This window comes from Aquarana catesbeiana, linkage group LG02 (genome assembly GCF_042186555.1).
Source record: "Aquarana catesbeiana isolate 2022-GZ linkage group LG02, ASM4218655v1, whole genome shotgun sequence".
Lineage (NCBI taxonomy): Eukaryota > Metazoa > Chordata > Amphibia > Anura > Ranidae > Aquarana > Aquarana catesbeiana.
The window spans coordinates 274,791,404-274,812,602 of NC_133325.1; the positions used below are offsets into that span (position 1 = coordinate 274,791,404).

Here is a 21,199-nt window from a genome sequence, read left to right on the forward strand (position 1 = left end):
CACCCAATGCAGGATCAAAGCAACATTACAGGCTGTGCCCACAGCATGGGGTTCAGATACAGCTCCCAAGGTTTTACCGTGGTTGCAATGATCCAGATACTCTGCTTCTGTAGACAGTGAGGTTGACTGAAAAATTATTTAAGAAAATAGAAAAAAAAAAAAGCCTCATGCAGTAGGGTTACAGGGGAGCTGCCCCAGGCGAATGTGTCCTCAAAAGCTTGCTGGTGTCCAGTCACCTGAATGTGTAAAGAGCTATGACCCATGCTGTTTGAATAATCTGCCTGTGTCCTGCACTGTACAATTAAGATAAACGTTTTGCCTTTAGTTCTACTTTACTCTGACAATTTACATAGACGGACGTGAAAACAATAGGTGTGCTTGCAAAACTTTGGAAAAAGTACAGTTCCAATCAGGGTGATCTCACCACTCTCTCTGTTACGTCTAGAGCTGAGGGTTGCAGTACCTGGCAGTTAAAGGAGGCTTACAGATTACAAAAAGCACCCCGCTGCATGGCAGAAGTATTTCCACTGCCTACATAGTTTGTATCATAATATGTCCCATTTCAAAAAAGTTGCCAGCTATGCAATTGGGTTTACATATAGTGTAAACCCAAGTACCAGAAAACATTGAAGCTTTTAACAGGTTCTTTCACCAATCATTCTCCATAATAAAATCCAGTGTTTACAAGAGTATGCCAATATATAAGCATCTCCCTGAATTTCAGTACACAATCACTATAGTTTTTCAAGTCAAGATAAAACTAGTCTTCCAATGTCTTCAGTGTTTTGATTTTTACATGCTCCACAAGAGAATACGACACAAAAAAAAGGCATAGTAACCAGTTAAACCTTCAAACAAAATTCCCTTCTAAAAAAGGTCTAAACTTGGGTGTTGTTAGGAAACGGCTTGGCTCATTTTAAGATCCCAACCAAGGTTTCCCCATTCTTAACAGCCTTTGAAAGATATCTTTAAACCAGACTTCCTGTAGCCACGGTAACTTGCATAGATTGTTATTGTATTTTAATACTTTTGACACTATACAAACACAGATCTAAGTAGCTGAACATGAAACGAAGGGACAACACTAGGAAAGGAAATATTTGTTCTAACTCTGCAAATAAATGTGAATAGAATACATTATGTGTTTTGCAGAAACACCAGAATTATGCTCTCATTTCTACATTTCACATACAAAATGCTAATGTGTTTATGATCATGATGAAATTTAAGTTTGTTGAAAAATAAAAAATTGTGTTCTACAACAGACATTAAATGAAATATTTAATAAAAAAAAAAAAAAAAAAATCATATGTAAGGCCAAAAAAAAAAAAAAAATTCAGCACAAGGGACATTACTTACTAATTATATAATGTATCCCTTGTGCTGCTGGCTTGTGGATTCATGTTTCAGTCCTAGAAGCTGTAGTATGAATGAATGGAAGTGGTGGGCTGTCAGGCACTCTTGATGAGTGCCTGGCACAGCTCCGTCAGTTTTACGAACCGTCATCGCACAGAAAGATTATAGCAGCAGGGTGGAGGAGGAGGATAAAGATTTTAAGGAATCTAAAAGCCAGCAGCATGAGGGAAACATTGGATTAACAGTAAGTAATGTCCTGTCAGGTCACCTGTATCCAGGCGACAGATGCACCCCGTTGGGATCAGGAGTGCACTGCAAGGTAGTGGACCCTACGGCCGACTGCTGCGGATTGAACCCTGGGAGGTTCAGGAAGCAGGTCTACTGGATCACTGACACAGATCCTACTGGGAGCTAGAGCATAGATTCCCCAGGGTGCGGAGTCTAAGAGCCAGCAGGTGTTCACCAGAGCCTTTAATGGTAAGGATGGACTGAGCTGCAGTCTGGCTCCAGGTCGCGGCCCCCAGGGTCTCACAGGTCACGCTCACGGTAGACTACAGGAGAAGAGGAAGGAGGCAGAGGCTGGAACAACAAGGAAAGTAAGGGACAAGCCAAGGTCGGGGCCACAAGCAGACAAGGACAACAGAGTTCACACCAAGGTTCAGGGTCACAGGCAAACAGGGATGGTTGGGAACACGCCAAAGGTCAGGGTCACGAGCAGACAGGAATAGTTAAGAACAGGCCAAAGTCGGTAACAGGAATCAGACATAGGAAGTACACACAGAGGCTAACACACAATAGTTGATCAGCACTGCTGGCTTGCAGTGCACAGGTTAATATAGGGTTCCCTGAGGATCCCAGGGCCTGGGGTGGGGCCATGCTTAGAGGAGAGGTTACAAAAGCAGTCAGGTGAGGATCAGCTGGTCTCCATAGATGAACACATGGAGACAGGTATACTGATCGACAAACTCTATTGCATAACCATGACATGTCCCTTGTGTTGATGCAGGGATCTCTCCCGCTGTTCTGTTGTATTCTGACAGCGGGAGATTTTTGCCCCCCCAACCCCCATCAGAATACACAGATTTTGGTTTTCCAGCATAACCGTTTGACAAAAGACGGTCAACCAGGCTGTCTGGTTTTTCCCAATTGATCAGTGCTTCCGGCTATGGCTGGCAGCACTGATCAGTGCATTCTGAATGCTGAGAAGTCTTCCCATTGTCAGAATACAATAACTTGGCAGAAGCGATTTCCCCCATCCACCCATGGGAGAAATCTGGTAATTTTTCTCATTCAACCTGCTGGTTGAAAAAAAAAAAAAAAAAAAAAAAAAAAAAAAATTATAATATAATATAATATAATATAATATAATATAATATAATATAAAATATAATATAATATATAATATAAAATATAATATAATATATATATATATATATATATATATATATATATATATAATAAGCTACCTTATTTGCTGGCTGGCAGTCCAAATAGGGTCAAGAAGTCATCCGTTGCTGTAACGCCGAGGGCTTGTAGTCCTGGATAAAAACGGACAGGGCGCTGATGAGCGCTCTTTGTAGTTAATTTATAAGCCCTGCGGGTTTCAACAGACAGCCCGTATGAAGGTACAGGCAGAAGCTGCAGGGCCTGTCTGCAGAAGTCTGACCATAGCACCCCTGATCCACTGATCACAGGTGTAATGCTTTAAAGATGCAAGAAAAAATAAATAAATGCACTTTTTTTTCCTGCAAAAATGTGCATTTATAGTTTCTTCTTCAAAAGGTGCACTTATCCTTTATATATACACACAGGTACATCTCATAAAATTAAATATCAAAAAGTAAGTTTATTTCAGCAATTCAATAAGTGAAACTCATATTTTATATACAGCATCTCACAAAAGTGAGTACACCCCTCACAATGTTGTAAATATTTTATTATATCTTTTCATGTGACAGCACTGAAGAAATGACACTTTGCTACAATGTAAAGTTGTGAGTGTACAGCTTGTACAACAGTGTACATTTGCTGTTCACCGGAAGTTCCACATGGCACCTCATGTCAAAGAACTCTCCAAAGATCTGAAAAAAATAAATTGTTGCTCTACATAAAGATGGTCTAGGCTATAAGATTGCCAAGACCCTTAAACTGAGCTGCAGCACGGTGGCCAAGATCAAACAGCGGTTTAACAGGACAGGTTCCACTCAGAACAGGCCTTGCCATGGTCGACCAAAGAAGTTGAGTGCACGTGCTCAACGTCATATCCAGAGGTTGTCTTTGGGAAATAGACGTACGAGTGCTGCCAGCATTGCTGCAGAGGTTGAAGGGGTAGGGGGTCAGCCAGTCAGTGCTCAGACCATACGCCGCGCACTGCATCAAATTGGTCTGCATGGCTGTTGTCCCAGAAGGAAGCCTCTTCTAAAGATGATGCACAAGAAAGCCTGCAAACAATTTGCTGAAGACAAGCAGACTAAGGACATGGATTACTGGAACCATGTCCTGTGGTCTGATGAGACCAAGATAAACTTATTTGGTTCAGATGGTGTCAAGCGTGTGCGGCGGCAATCAGGTGAGGAGTACAAAGACAAGTGTGTCTTACCTACAGTCAAGCATGGTGGTGGGAGTGTCATGGTCTGGGGCTGCATAAGTGCTGCTGGCACTGGCGAGCTACAGTTGAGGGAACCATGAATGCCATGTACTGTGACATACTGAAGCAGAGCATGATCCCCCTCTCTTCGGAGACTGAGTATTCCAGCATGATAACGACCCCAAACACACCTCCAAGACAACCACTGCCTTGCTAAAGAGGCCGAGGGTAAAGGTGATGGACCAGCGAAGCATGTCTCAAGACCTAAACCCTATTGAGCATCTGCGGGGCATCCTCAAACGGAAGGTGGAGGAGCAGCAAGGTCTCTAACATCCACCAGCTCCGTGATGTTGTCATGGAGGAGTGGAAGAGGACTCCAGTGGCAACATGTGAAGCTCGGATGAACGCCATGCCCAAGAGGGTTAAGACAGTGCTGGAAAATAATGGTGGCAACACAAAATTTTGACACTTTGGGACCAATTTGGACAATTTTCACTTAGGGGTGTACTCACTTTTGTCGCCAGTGGTTTAGACATTAATGACTGTGTGTGGAGTTATTTTGAGGTGACAGCAAATTTACACTGTTATACAAGCTGTACACTCACTACTTTACATTGTAGCAAAGTGTAATTTTTACAGTGTAGCCACATGAAAAGATACAATAAAATATTTACATAAACGTGAGGGGTGTATTCACTTTTGTGAGAAAGGCTTATCCCTCCTGACAGGCAAACTTTGGAGACTGTTATCAGATTGGTGCACTCACGCACCTTGCAAATGTGAGTACCCTAATGTGGGGAGCTTTTATTCCAATAAACATTTATAAACAATATCACACTATCCAGTTTTTCTTTTCCTTTATTCCTAACTGTGGAGCTGCTGCTGAAAACTGTATCTGGATTCCATCACTGAGCAGTGGGATGGCTCATAAGCGTGTTTAGATTCAGTCTCACAGCTGAGTCGCACGCTCTGAGGTGAGCAGCTGTCCCCGGGGGGGGGGGGGGGTCACTGGATGGCACTTGAGCATGGAATTCTGAGCACTACTAAGCACTAAGATTAATGCACGCACGTTGGATTTTTTTTATGAACTGTTTTTATGGACTTTCTTTCATAAATTGGACTTTAATAACCATGTATCACGTCTTGGATTTGATATTCACACTTATTGTGTGGCACTTGGTTGTGTTTTTTGCACTTATCACTGTGATATTATTTATATATTTTTTACACGGTAAATTTCAGATTATATAAAGAATTTTCATTCATTATATAAACAGTTACTAGTTTAATCATCGCTACTCTTATTCTTATTCTAATAGTATACATCTAGTATATTATTTATACATTGCACCTTATAATCACTTTAAAAAAAAAAAAAAAAATTAATACATAAATCTTTGTGCCTTGCTGTGGCTGGATAAGCCGCTTATGCGATATTTTCAGTACACCTCATATGCATTAATGATCTCCAGATTGACATTTTAACCTTAGCGCAGCGTATCTTTTGTATACATTGTACTGCACGGCATATGAAACGTGTTCTGCGCGGGCAGCTAGGTGATTTCCACATTTGAAGCAAAATACCATTGTGGCTCGCAAAATTCCCTTTTATCTATCACTTTTGTGAGATACTGTAAATGCGTTACACAGAGTGATACTGCATATTTCAATCATTTCTTTCTTTTAATTTTGCCGATTATGGCTTACAGCTAGTGTAAACCTTAAATTCAGTATGGGCAGGTGTCAAGTCCTGCTGGAAAATTAAATCAGCATCTCCATAAAGCTGGTCAGCAGAGAGAAGAATGAAGTGCTCTAGAACTTCCTGGTAGAGGGCTGCTCTGACTTTGGACTTGATAAAACACAGTGGACCAACACCAGCAGACGACATGGCTCCCCAAATCACAGACTGTGGAAAGTTTTGCATTTCATTTGGAAATCAAGGTCCCAGAGTCTGGAGGAAGAGTGGAGCGGCACAGAATCCAAGTTGCACGAGGTCCAGTAAGAAGTTTCCACAGTGAATGAGGGAGCCATGTCATCTGCTGGTGTTGGTCCACTGTGTTTTATCAAATCCAAAGTCAGCACAGTCCTCTACCAGGAAATTCTAGAGCACTTCATGCCTTCCTCTGCTGACCAGCTTTATGGAGATGCAGATTTCATTTTCCAGCAGGACTTGGCACCTGCCCACACTGCCAAAAGTACCAATACCTGGTTTAATGATCATGGTATCATATTGCTTCGTTGGCCAGCAAACTGGCCTGACCTAAACCCCATAGAGAATCTGTGTGGTATTGTCAATAGGAACATAAGAGACATCAGACACAACAATGCAGATGAGCTGAAAGCGACTATCAAAGAAACCTGGGCTTCCACAACACCTCAGCAGTGTCAAAGGCTGATCGCCTCCATGCCACGCTGCATTGATGCAGTAATTCATGCAAAAGGAGCCCCGACCAAGAATCGAGTGCATACTATACTGTACATGGACATGCTTTCCGTATGCCAACATTTCTGTATTAAGAAACTTTTTTTTTTTTTTATTATTGGTCTTATATGATGTTCAAATTTTCTGAGATACTGAATTTGGGGTTTTCACTAGCTGTAATCCATAATCATCAAAATTAAAAAGAAAAACATGCTTGAAATTTATCACTCCGCGTGTAAAGCATCTATATAAAAAAAATGAGTTTCACTTTTTGAATTTAATTACTAAAAAAAAAAAAAAAATTGAGGGTATTTTAATTTTATGGGATGCACCTGTATAACTGCATGAAAATCTGTGTTATCCAGTGGCATACTAAGCGTGGGGGGTGCACTCCCTGGGTGTGCTGTGGCCTGGTACCGTATCAGCATGTTAGTATGAGTCAGAATACACGGTGCAAGTGACACCAGTGTTTACAGAAGGAAGTGCAGCAGGGACAGCCAGGAGGAATGCAAACACAGAAAGAAGCATGGTGAATATGGAACCTGCCGGACTACATTGTAAGTGTGCTGTACAAAGATGAATGTGCCTGTATTGAAAGGTTCTGTATTGTGGAGGGGGATATCTGTTCTGAGTTGCCTGCACTAGGGAAGAGTTCTACTGTGGGGGTGATTTGTACTGGGAAGAGGGGCATTTTGGTTGTACTCTGTAAAGTGGCCTGTGCGTTAGCTACTCTGACTCCTGCACTATGGCCACGAATTTAAAAAAACTGGAGAAGACATAATTTGGAGCTGCTATGCATGGCAATCAGCTTCTAGTTTTAATTTTTAAAGCTTGCCTGAACAAGCTGAAGATCGAAGCTGACTGGCTACTATGCACAGCTACTCAAGATTCTGCCTGTTTCAGTTTTGATAAAATTCTCCCCACCGTGTTTTACATTTCATACCCCTGACTACTGAACTCTTTTTCACTCCTAAAGTTCTACTGTAAGGTAGGCCGTGTGTAGAAAAGCATAGATGGAACCATTTTATTAAAATTAGTGCACTAAAGGTTTATACTTGTCTGTTACACTCTTGCTTGCGCCTCTATCATTAAAGCCTATTTTGTGGGTAAAAGGATGGTTTACTTTGCCCTTTTAAGCCCCTCCCACTGCATGGGAATGGGAATTGGTTATAAAAAAAAAAATATATATATATATATATATATATATATATATATATATATATATATATATATATATATATATATATATATACACATAATATATAATATAGAATAGATTGGCGCCGGGTGCCAGATACACCACAACATTATCCCATACCCAAGCAGCCAGTAGCTAGCCTGTTAAGTTTTTTGACATCGACAGGTTTTCCTATTTGTTAGTAACCAAGTCTACTACCACCAGTACACAGCCATCACTTTGCTCCCATTGATACTTGAGCAGTCTCTCTCCTGCATGCTAAAGGACACGTTATTACAGAAAGGCGTTCACTAAGTTTACACAATATATAAAATAAGATATAAGCATTAATTACAAAATACTACTGACCTTTTCATCTGTATTGTATGCAGTTGAATACTGGACGTGTGATGCAAACCAACAACATCTTGCCCAGGACGCAGAATGCTGAAAAGAAATAAGCCAAAACAAGAATATTAGAATTAAAATGATACTAAAAAGGTTTGTTTTTTTTTTTTTTTTTTTTTTTTTAGTTAAAATAAAAATAATCGCACAGAGCCGTTGCTTGCCTCGTCTTTTGTAGTCTCCCGCTGGCACTGTGCTCAACTTCTCCTTTCCGAGTGCTCCCTTAGCAAGCCAGCTGCTAAGGGGGCACCAATGTGCGCACACACACTTCCGAAATGGGCTGTGTGCATCCATAGACACACTCCGCTCTGTCCTCAGCAGTTTGACTGACAACAGCAGGAGCAAATGACGCCCGCTGTTCTCAGTCTCCTGTAAATACAGAAAGAGAAAAGAGGTGCTGCAGTCGGCAAAGCACTGGGTTGGCGAGAGGAGTCAGGTAAGCATTTAGGGGTGGGGAGTTTTTTTACCTTGACGCAGAGAATGCATTAAAGTAATAAAAAAATTAAATAAAAACCACTGACGGGGGGGGGGGGGGGGGGGGGGGAGGAGGGAGGAGGGAGGAGGGAGGAGGGAGGAGAAGAAGCCCTGTCCCGACGAGCTCGCGCGCAGAAGTGAACGCATACATGAGTAGCGCCCGCATATGAAAACAGTGGTCAAACCACACATGTGAGATATTGCCGTGATCGTTAGAGCGAGAGCAATAATTTTAGCCCTAGACCTCTTCTGTAACGCAAAACATGCTGTAGATTTTTTTTAAACGTTGCCTATGGAGATTTTTGAGGGTAAAAGTTTGATGCCATTCCACGAGCGGGCGCAATTTTGAAGCGTAACATGTTGGGTATCAATTTACTCGGCGTAACATTATCTTTCACAATATAAAAAAAAAAAAAAAAATCTTTTTTTTTTATTCAAAAAAGTGAATTTTTTTTTCCAAAAAAAGCACGTTTGTAAGACCGCTGCGCAAATACGGTGTGAAAAAAGTATTGCAATGACCGCCATTTCATTCTCTAGGGCGTTAGAAAAAAAACACAATATATAATGTTTGGGGGTTCTAAGTAATTTTCTAGCGAAAAAAAAAAACTGTTTTAAATATGTAAACATCTAAATTCCAAAATGAAGCTGGTCCTTAAGTGGTTAAGCTTTTTCTGGAAAGAAAGATTGATACTTATCAAAGCAACCCTATTGCTAGAGAGATTGGGGGAATTATAACTGAAGGAGAGTGAGTAGCTATTACAGCAAAGTGGACCTTATCTTTACTTTCCTTTAATTCTTTTCTTTTCTCCTTATTCTATCCTGTCGTCTTCTATTTATTTTTACATAATGAAATGGTCGTGAAACATACACTTTTATAATGTTCAATTATAATACAATAATAGATAGTAAGCTCTAATGTCCTATTATAAATAACTGAATCTCGTAGTAATATTATTTCTTTATTACATATTACTCAAAGTTAAAAGTTTAAACAACTTTTTCATTTTTTGTTGCTCTTGATTATATAAAATTGTTAAAATTGATTGTAACACCTTAGTCTTTCTAAAGCATATAGCCTTTCATTGCTTGTAACTACAAGAAATACTAAGATCTGATATGTAAATTTAACTAATGCTACCATTTAATGTAATCAATATTTTGTTAATTGTACCAATGTTTATATTTTCAAAATCAATAAACAAATGACAAGAAAAATGTTTAACAGACTTCCTACCCCTGTACAGGAACATGCATACTGTACATACATAAACATATTCATCAAGTGCAGCTTATGTACAAAACAATTATGCTACACATGTCATACATGCAAGCAGAAGTTCCAACATTAATTCTAGGGGCATCTCACATAGCCATTTCCTAGTCCTGCATTAATTTTAAGGCTCAGCATGTTTGGTATATATTTACTTTGCCAAAAAATTGAAAATATATTGCGTTTCTGTGCAAAAAAAATAAATTACAGAAAATATATAATGTTTGGGGGGGGGGGTGTAAATGAATCTAATGAATCTATAGGGGAAAAAAAAAAAAAAAAAAAAAAAAAAGACTCTGGCAGCAAAAAGGTCAACAGCATTAACTTGCCATTCTCACTGATGTATGTGTGGAGCGCTGTGTAAATTGACGGTTCTATATGGGTACTTTAAAATAATAGGGATAGTTGTAGACACGCACCCACACTCACTCAGTTTAAACTGGATGGACTGGTGTCTTTATTCAACCTAACTATGTAACTATGTATCTTTATAGGGAAAAAAAGAAAAAAAAAAAATAGGAATTACTGCCACTAGACAGGTTTGATAGTTTTAACAAGAACAGTACTGACTTCTCTCAGAAGGTACACATGTGGCTGACTAAAAACCAGGTACAAAGGGGTTCAAAGAAACTTAATATAAACAAATCACCAGGTCCAGATGGTTTGGATGGTAGACATAGTTCATCTAGATTTTGCTAGGGTGTTTGATACTGTACCTAAAAACATTTAATCTTTAAAATAAGGTCTGCTGGAGTTTGTGAAATTGTATGTAGATGGATAGAAAACTTGTTACATGAATCCAGAGAGTAGTGATAAATGAATAAATTCTCTGAATAGGCTAAGGCCCCTTTCACACTTGTACGATTTGTCCTACGACTTGGGACTGCAAAGTCATATGACAAGTCGTTCCCCATGATTTCCAATGACTACCATTCATATTAGTACGACTTCAAGTCTTGCTGACTTCAAAGTAGTCTCTGCACTACTTTGGTCCAACTGATGCGAGTTCAGGTTCCTAGACCTCAAGTCTCCCTGAAATGGCGGCAAAATGGCGTCCGCAAAATTGTGGTAAAATCGCGGAAAAATCTTGCAACATCGAAGTCGCGGTAGTGTGAAAGGGGCCTTGGGCTGCATTCACACCTGAGCGTTTCAAAGTCACACGTTACTGCGTTTTTACCTCAATTTTGTTCAGGTCACCAATGTAAAAAGGCGGAAAAACGCCTGTAATCTGCCCCAAAGAAGCTCATGTTCTTTTTTGGAGCTTAGGGTGTTTTTCAGGCATTTTGCTTCAGGTGACAAAACGCTCAGATGTGAATAGGTGCCATTGAAATGAATGGGCTTTTGCTTGTTGGGTGTTTTTCAGTCTTTTTTCTGGCGTTTTTCACAAGCTTTTTATGAGCTGAAAAACGCTCAGGTGCGAATGCAGCCTTAAGCTGTATTAGGTGTGACCCTTGGGCAATGCTGTTCAATTTGTTTATTAATGGATAGAGGTTGAAATCAAGAGCTCCGTTTCAGTGTTTGAGAATACCAAATTATGCAATGAAATAAGACCTTGACAAAAGGTGGGCAGCTACATTGCAGACGAGCTGTAATATTGAGAAATGTATAGTTTATACTTGGGTTCCAAAAATACACACCCTTGGGGAATCAGCAATGGAAATAGATCTAGGGGTGTCTGTAGATCACAGATTTAGGAATAGCATGCGATGCCTAGCTTCATCTAACAAAATACTGTCATGTATTAAAAGGGATATACTATACTATGTCATTCTACCCCCCTTTACAAAACACTGGTTCAGCGTCCTTTTGATTATGCAGTTTAGTTTTGGTCCCTAATCTACAAGAATGATGTTACTGAATTAGAAAGAGTTCAGCGAAGGGTAACAAAATTAACTAGAAAAGCTACAATTTCTGGGGAAATTGTGAAAGTGTTCTTGCCTCTACAACTGGAGTGGGCGGAGTAACTGGGTGGGGTGGAGTGGCTTGAGTAACTGTGAAAAGTGTTAAAAAGCTTAATATTTTAAAAAGTATAAATAGTAGTAAAAAAGTTCCATCATTCGCTGAAAGAGCTGAACATTTTTTTCAAAAGTAATTTTTTTTTTCAAAAATGAATTTTTTTTAATCAAAAATGATTTTTTTTTCTTCAAAAATGATTTTTTTTTTTCAAAAGTAATTTTTTTTTTCAAAGGTAATTTTTTTTTTTCAAAAATGAATTTTTTTATTTCAAAAATAATTTTTTTTTCGAAATTATTTTTTTTAAAGTAATTTTTTTTTCAAAAATATTTTTTTTTTCAAATATATTTTTTTTTCAAAAATAATTTTTTTTTTTAAAAGAAATTTTTTTTTCAAAAATATATTTTTTTTTTTCAAAAATGATTTTTTTTTTTTTCAAAAATTATTTTTTTACTTTTTTCAAAAACATTTTTTTTTTTCAAAAATATTTTTTTTTTTACATGGGGTGGTCATAATGTTTTGGCTGATCATGGGGTGGTCATAATGTTTTGGCTGATCATGGGGTTGTCAGCTTTTGTCACTTCCCACTCTAGTTTTGAACATTTCGCCATTCATTCCTATGGGACCAATTTCGCCGCAAAAACGTCATTTCGTGGACCATTCGGCAAAACATTCCACAAAGTAATAACACACCAATCGGGAACAATCCGCTCGTTTCGGTATATTATTTGTCTCTGTAGTGTGAAAACTGTGGGAGGAGTCTACAAGCATTATCAAGTCTAGCAGATGAAGTCACATGCATTTGGAGTGTCTCAGCATCTTGTGTTTACAACCAGTTTCCTAGCAACGCTCATGCCCTGTTTATGCTTCCCAAATACTGCTTCATCAAAACTGCCCCATCAGAATTACCCCATCAAAACTGCCCCATCATATTCCTCTATTATAAATCAGTACATGGTGTGTCTGTCCCCTCCCCCGGGCTCTGTAATCAGCTGAGATGCTCCAGCCACCTTCCCCCCTGTGTATAACAGAAGCTTTGGTAACCATGGCAACAAAACAAACACTAACAGTACACTCTGATTAATGGCTAAAATTTCCTGAAATGACCTCTAAACAAATGGCCGTATTTTAAAAACTATACATCCTACAGCGAAGATCTTTATATTGTGAGAATCACAAGACCCAGACCTAGATTTTGATGTATAGTATGTCTCTGAAATATTAAAAATGAAGGCACAGTCGCAGTTTAGAAATTGCCCTTCAAATTTGGAGGGGGCTAGAGTGTAGTTTCAATGAATGTCAATGGACGGCGTGAGTTGCAAACAAATGGTCATATTGTGAAAACTATCAGGACTATGGCTTAGCCGTGGACATGTTTAGTGGCAGCAGGGATAGCTGAACGTTTTGATATAAGATTTGTGTAGGTGGGCTTGAAAATGAGGGAGTGGCGGCAGTTTAGAAATCATGTTCTGATTTTCCAGCTTTTGTCATCTCCCACTCTAGTTTCCCCATTCATTCCTATGGGACCAATTTCGCCGCAAAAACGACGATATTTCGTGAACCATTCGGCGAAACGTTCCACAAAGTAATAGCACACCATTCGGGAACAATCCGCACGTTTCGGTATATTACTTGTCTATGTAGTGTAAAAACTGTGGGAGGAGTTAGGGTGGTAAATTTGGCTATAATAATAAGAATAATATATATGTGAGATAACAGTAAGTGGTCTTGCTATGCAAGAACACTTAATAAAGGGCGATGGAGGACCTTTCAAGGATAGAGAGCTATATAGAGAGAGAGAGCTATATAGAGAGAGAGAGCTATATAGAGAGAGAGAGCTATATATAGAGAGAGAGAGCTATATATAGAGAGAGAGCTATATATAGAGAGAGAGAGAGCTATATAGAGAGAGAGAGAGCTATATAGAGAGAGAGCTATATAGAGAGAGAGAGAGAGCTATATAGAGAGAGAGAGAGCTATATAGATATCTATCTATATCTATCTATCTATCTCTATATCTATATCTATCTCTATCTCTATATCTATATATAACCTTATTTGCTGGCTGGCAGTCATACAAATAAATCACAGATGACTTCAGTAACTGTAAAAAAGGGTTTACGCTAAAGTGCCTGAAGAAGACACGCGGCCATAATTTGAGGTTAGAAGAAAAGAGGATTAACCTTAGATTGCAGAAATGGTTCTTTACTGTTAGAGCAGTTAAATTGTGCAATTCCCTTGCCCAGAAGTGGTACTAGCTGAAAGTGTCGACAACTTCAATAAACTTTCAGATGTTTTCCTCAGGAAGCAGAATATACAGGATTATGGGAAGTGTTAGAGAACAATCATCACACACACACACACACACACACACACACACACACACACACACACACACGTTGAACTGGATGGACTGGTGTCTTTTCAGCCTTATAAACTATGTAACTATGCATCAAAGTATGGCAAAATTGCTGTAATTTGCCATGCATAGCTGGGCTAGAGACGTCTCAGAGGTCGAGCAGTCATTGCGCTGAAGTTACAGTCCTAATTAATTTCTATCAAAGGCAAACATGTGGTAAATTAATGTACAGTACATCACAACCTGCCAACAATATAGTTGTGTGTGCATTATCTACTACTCATAAAATGCATGCTGGTTCTCACATCTAACTCAACACCTCATTAATTCTACATTTTATTTCTCTACACCCAACACAAAGATTTATTGACCGCTCACAATCAACATGTTCAGATTTCCACTTGCTGGTGGACAAGGGATAAATATCTTGGTTGGCTCACCATCAAAAACAAAAAACTAGAAAAAAAAAAAAAAAAAAACCACACACACAGACGATTTGAGCGTTTCTAAAGAAAGAAGTAAAATGTCCATAAGAAAAGTGTCACTGTATCACACTATGTAAAAATAAAAACAATCAGCGCAAACTATACGGAATTGATAAATACTAAACTGTAGGATGAACACAAAGGTTAAAATCGCATCACCTCAGACATATGTATATAAAAAGAGTGCAGCGCAATAATCTTAAAGTCCAATAGAAAATCCTGTAAATAAAAAGTCCACTGTGGAACCACAAATCCCAGAAAATGGAAAAAGATGACCGCGCGAGAAATGAATCATCCACTAGCCGCTGAGTGACAGTCCCTCCACCAACAGATGAAATGCTCGCTTACCAAAACGAGTGGACCCCTGAATGAGCACAAAGTTAATTAAGCTCGTCTCCACAGGAGAGATATGGATGGATCACCAGCACGCCAGTAGTTTCATGCAGCCCAAAGGAATATGTGGAAACAAAAAACAAACAATCTAAGTGCTCTCCGCTGGTTTGAAAGCTCATATACGTTTATTTAAAAAATAGCACACTCACATGATATGCCATTGATTATAGCATAAAATTCCATGAGTGGTAACTGTTTACAGCAGCTCCGTGGAAACAAAGGACAGCAGCGGGTGACGTCCACAAGGTAGCTCCTCCTCCACACGCGTTAGTTCCTAACGGACTTCGTATCACACTAAGTTTGATGAATAGTAAGAGTTTACATTTAAAGCGTAATTTCACCGAAAATGGGAAGTTCCACTTTTCCTCCTCCTACCCCTCCCATATTTCAAATGTTTTGGGTTTTATTTTTTGTTTGTTTTTTGTGGGGGGGGAGCAGGTACCTAATTTTGAGAGATAACCGGCTCCTTCTCCTGCTTCGACTGCTTAGGCCAGGGCTTGACAAATTTACTTTGAATCTAGGAGCCAGCTAAAAATAAGTTAGGAGCCAGTTTTTTTTTTTTTTTTGTCAACCAACAAATCTTGCGGGTAGAACATGTAACATGTTCCCGAAGGTGAGCTTCTCCTTTAACTGCATAAGCCATTTGTGTGTTTTTTGCACGTTTAAAAAATTTTAGGCCTGAAGATTACATAAAACCCCCCCAAACCTATCTCTTCTGAAAGCAGACACCCTAGAGAATAAAATTGTGGTAGTTCCAATTTTTATGTCACACGTGTATTGTGTACTGTATACTTATGTATTGCGAGTGTACGTAGGTCTGCGAGTACCTGTGTATTGTCTTGCTGTGTACTTGTGTATTGTCTTGAGTATTAGTGCCAGGAAGCTAGCTGTTAGGTAATTTGGACAGGGTAAAATCCCCAAATCCTCACTATATTTAATAGGTACGATGCCCGGCGGGTGTGGAGAGGCGACTTTGTACATCTTGCCGCATGTATGCGTTACTTGATCATCCGATCGAGGGCGAATACTGCTGTGCAAAATGTAAGCACGTTGTTTCCCTGGAAGCCCAGGTTCTGAATCTGGGGAAGCAACTGTCAGCACTGAGAAGTCCCTCCATACTAAAGGTGAGCCAGGATTGTACACGACAGGTGCCGGCAGGGGCCAGCACAGAGGCGGGTGGAGACAAAGGTGCAGGCACTAGCAAAGAGTAGATGGGTGACAGTCAGGAGGGGTAGAGGGGGAAGTGCCAGAGAGGCCAATCCAGGACTGGAGCATCCCAATAAGTACGCTCCATTGAGTGACATTGGTGAAACCAGTCAGGGACCAGCACTGCTGGAGATGAGGGACTCTCTTAGCTGCCAGGGGAAGAACTCCTCCAGTGAGAGTGGGGGGGGCAGCAAAGGGAAAGGAAAGACAGATTCTGGTGGTAGGGGACTCAATTCTTAGAAGGACAGAGAGGGCAATCTGTAACCAAGACCTGAAGCGCCGAACAGTATGTTGTCTACCGGGCGCTCGGGTTCGGCACATCACGGATCTTGTGGACAGATTACTGGGAGGGGCTGGGGAATACCCGGCTGTCATGGTGCACGTTGGCACCAATGACAAAGTCAGAGGCAGATGGAGTGTCCTAAAGAACGATTTTAGGGATTTAGGTGCTAAATTGAGGAAAAGGACCTCCAAGGTAGTGTTCTCAGGAATACTACCGGTACATCGAGTCACACCAGAAAGGCAGAGGGAGATTAGGGAAGTAAACAAGTGGCTGAAGAGCTGGTGTAGTAAGGAGGGGTTTGGGTTCCTGGAGGACTGGGCCGACTTCTCAGTCGGTAACCGGTACTATAGAAGGGACGGACTGCACCTAAATGAGGAGGGTGCAGATCTGCTGGGAATGAAGATGGCCAAAAAGTTAGAGGGGTTTTTAAACTAGGCGATGGGGGGGGGGGGGGGATTGGAGGGTCCAGAGACAGTGATAGCCAGCGCGGAAGATATTCCAGAGGGTAGTATTGGGGGCATTAGTGGTAGGTTAACCAAAGCACAAAAACACAAGGTGAGTATAGTAGCAAGTCCTAGTTGCAATCTTGAAACACCCAATACGAGGACAATATGCGACCGGTCTAAACTATGTGGCATGTTCACTAATGCCAGGAGCATGGTGGACAAGATGGGTGAACTAGAGATACTGTTGTACAAGGAGGATTTGGATTTTGTGGGAATTTCAGAGACCTGGTTCAACAGCTCTCATGATTGGCTGGCAAACATTCAAGGGTATACCCTATACCGCAAGGATAGAGAGGGTAAAAAAGGGGGAGGGGTATGCCTATATATCAAGAATAATGTACAAGTGAATGTGAGAGATGACATCACTGAGGGAGCTAGGGAGGAGGTGGAATCTTTATGGGTAGAGCTCCAAAAGGGATGAAGCTAAGGGGAAAATAATACTGGGAGTATGCTATAGGCCCCCTAACCTAAAGGGAGGAAGTGGAGACGGATCTCCTATCACAAATTGGATTAGCAGCAAGGATGGGAAGTGTTATCATAATGGGGGATTTTAATTATCAAGACATAGACTGGGCGGAGGGAACCGCGCATTCATTTAAGGCTCGCCAGTTCCTTAATGTCTTGCAGGACAATTTTATGGGTCAGATGGTAGACGCACCAACTAGAAATAAAACATTACTGGATCTACTGATTACCAACAATACAGACCTGATCACAGATGTGGAAATACGGGGCAATTTAGGTAACAGCGATCACAGGTCAATTAGTTTCAGTATAAATCACACAAATAGGAAACATGAAGGCAACACAAAGACACTGAATTTCAAAAGACCCAACTTCCCTAAACTACAAACCTTGCTAAAAGGCATAAATTGGGATAAAATATTAGGAACAAAGAATACGGAGGAGAGATGGGTTTGCTTTAAGAGCATATTAAACAAGGGCATTATAGCCAATGTATCCCATTGGGTAATAAATTTAAAAGAGCGAACAAAAATCCTGGATGGCTTAACTCCAACGTAAAAATGCATATAAAAGCAAAGGAGAAGGCCTTCAAAAAATACAAGGTTGAGGGATCATCCTCAGCATTCAGACTTTATAAAGAATGCAATAAGAAATGTAAGGGTGCAATTAGGACGGCTAAGATAGAACATGAAAGACACATAGCGGAGGAGAGCAAAAAAAAATCCCAAGAAATTCTTTAAGCATGTAAACAGTAAAAAAGGGAGGACAGACCATATTGGCCCCATAAAGAATGAGGAAGGACATCTGGTTACAAAGGATGGGGAGATGGCAAAGGTATTGAATTTATTCTTCTCCTCAGTCTTCACGAGTGAATCGGGGGGGCTTCAGTAACCAAAACTGCAGTGTTTATCCTCATGACACAACACAGGAAGCACCTACGTGGTTAACAGAGGACGGAATTAAAATTAGACTTGAGAAACTTAACATTAATAAATCACCGGGACCAGATGGCTTGCATCCGAGGGTACTTAGGTAACTCAGTCAGGTGATTGCCAGACCGTTGTTCCTAATTTTTACAGACAGTCTATTGACTGGAATGGTACCAGCTGATTGGAGAAAAGCCAATGTAGCACCAATATTTAAAAAGGGCCCAAAAAACATCCCTGGGAATTACAGACCAGTTAGCCTAACATCAATAGTATGTAAACTCTTGGAGGGGATGATAAGGGACTATATACAAGATTTTAGTAATAAGAATGATATCATTAGCAGTAATCAGCATGGATTCATGAAGAATCGTTCTTGCCAAACCAATCTATTAACCTTCTATGAGGAGGTGAGTTGCCATCTAGATAAAGGAAGGCCCGTAGACGTGGTGTATCTGGATTTTGCAAAAGCATTTGACACAGTTCCCCATAAACGTTTACTGTACAAAATAAGGTGCGTTGGCATGGACCATAGGGTGAGTACATGGATTGAAAACTGGCTACAAGGGCGTGTTCAGAGGGTGGTGATAAATGGGGAGTACTCAGAATGGTCAGGGGTGGGTAGTGGGGTTCCCCAGGGTTCTGTGCTGGGACCAATCCTATTTAATTTGTTCATAACGACCTGGAGGATGGGATAAACAGTTCAATCTCTGTATTTGCAGACGATACTAAGCTAAGCAGGGCAATAACTTCTCCGCAGGATGTGGAAATCTTGCAAAAAGACCTGAACAAATTAATGGGGTGGGTGACTACATGGCAAATGAGGTTCAATGTAGAAAAATGTAAAATAATGCATTTGGGTGGCAAAAATATGAATGCAATCTATACACTGGGGGGGGGGGGGGGGAGAACCTCTGGGGGAATCTAGGATGGAAAAGGACCTGGGGGTCCTAGTAGATGATAGGCTCAGCAATGGCATGCAATGCCAAGCTGCTGCTAATAAAGCAAACAGAATATTGGCATGCATTAAAAGGGGGATCAACTCCAGAGATAGAACGATAATTCTCCCGCTCTACAAGACTCTGGTCCGGCCGCACCTGGAGTATGCTGTCCAGTTCTGGGCACCAGTCCTCAGGAGGGATGTACTGGAAATGGAGCGAGTACAAAGAAGGGCAACAAAGCTAATAAAGGGTCTGGAGAATCTTAGTTATGAGGAAAGGTTGCGAGCACTGAACTTATTCTCTCTGGAGAAGAGACGCTTGAGAGGGGATATGATTTCAATTTACAAATACTGTACTGGTGACCCCACAATAGGGATACAACTTTTTCGCAGAAGAGAGTTTAATAGGACTCGTGGCCACTCATTACAATTAGAAGAAAAGAGGTTTAACCTTAAACTACGTAGAGGGTTCTTTACTGTAAGAGCGGCAAGGATGTGGAATTCCCTTCCACAGGCAGTGGTCTCAGCGGGGAGCATTGATAGCTTCAAGAAACTATTAGATAATCACCTGAATGACCGCAACATACAGGGATATGTAATGTAATACTGACACATAATCACACACATAGGTTGGACTTGATGGACTTGTGTCTTTTTTCAACCTCACCTACTATGTAACTATGTAAAGTAATTACCGCATAGGTCTAGGAAGCAAAAAATGTCAGGGGAAAAAAAAAAAAAAAAAACCACACACACACACGACACATATTGAAAGTTAATTTTAGGGGGCATGAAAACGTAATACTTCCCTGATTTTTTTAGGTAAAATATAAAAGCTGGAGGTTGCACTGAGTAAATAGATAACCAAGATGTCAAACGTGTCAGAACCTATATTTTCTATAGGCGACGAAGGAAGTTACTAAGGAGGTCTGGTGCTAGAATTATTGCTCTCATTCTGGCGTGCTCAGCAACATGTAACGTAACGGGGGTCTCAATTTCTTTTGGGGGGGGGGGATTTTATGTGCTTGGGTGCAACTTTAAATTTTTTTCTAAAAGATCCTGCATGTCTCCCCTGTGCTCCACTGAATGTAATGCAATGCACATCACACTGCATTACATTCTGTCGGGGAGGTCACACGTCACTTCCGGGTCAACTAGAAGGGAACGTGTGTCCGCTCTCCTCCCTTCCCCAACCCCCCTCTACCCGGCGGCACCCGCTATGCTGGTCCCGGGCCCGCAGATGGGCAAGTGGAGCCCGGGATACAAAACGGAGAGCATTCGAGTAGCTGCCCAGGCGCTAGTTTAAAACTTCTGGTGACAATGGGGACCTGGCACCTGCGGTTTTTCGAGTCCTGGCCTAAGCGATCAGAGTGGAAGTTTGCCACCCCCACCTCTCTGCAGACTCTTGGGACACATCACAGGTCCCAGAAAACTGCAAGACCATTCACAGTGCACAGTACAGCTCTCGTATGCACAGTGGCCAGCAGGCTGTAAAGCCACAAGGAGTCTCAGCTGGCTGCCCACAGTTAAGGTGCTGGTGCCGGAGACGCGAAGACCGGCAAAGAGCCAGGTTGGGGCGAGGACATTGCTGGATCTTAAGACTGCCAAGTGTGTATTTTTTTAAAAGTCAGCAGTTACAGTATTTGTAGCCGCTGAATTTTACATTTTCATTTACAGGGTGAAGCTCCTCTTTAATGTAGTAAAATATAAGAGAGATAGACACATACACACACACACACACACACACTACTGGAATGTGGGGGGAAGAATTTAGTATTAAGAGTACAAATGTAGATCACACACAATCTGAGTTGCATAGTATGATCACTATAAATAAGGATGGCACCAGCTGTAGCAAGAGTTTAACCAATACATAAAATCCTAAATATACTGCTTCCAAAACCCAACTTTAAAAGCATATCTAAAGCCATGAATAAAAAAAACTGTTAATATTGCATTTTACTGCTCCTTAGATGAGTTGGCCCCACTACT

At 40.7% G+C, this 21,199-nt stretch overlaps 1 protein-coding gene across 1 annotated transcript in view; it reads right to left on the minus strand.

Moving 5' to 3' along the window:
* Window positions 1-21,199, minus strand: part of PCCA (propionyl-CoA carboxylase subunit alpha) — a 1,163,293-nt gene that overhangs the window by 1,084,854 nt on the left and 57,240 nt on the right. Inside the window, exon 2 of the mRNA XM_073614439.1 lies at window positions 7,912-7,989. Coding sequence (XP_073470540.1) covers window positions 7,912-7,989 — 78 coding nt within the window. The remainder of the gene's footprint in view (window positions 1-7,911; window positions 7,990-21,199) is intronic.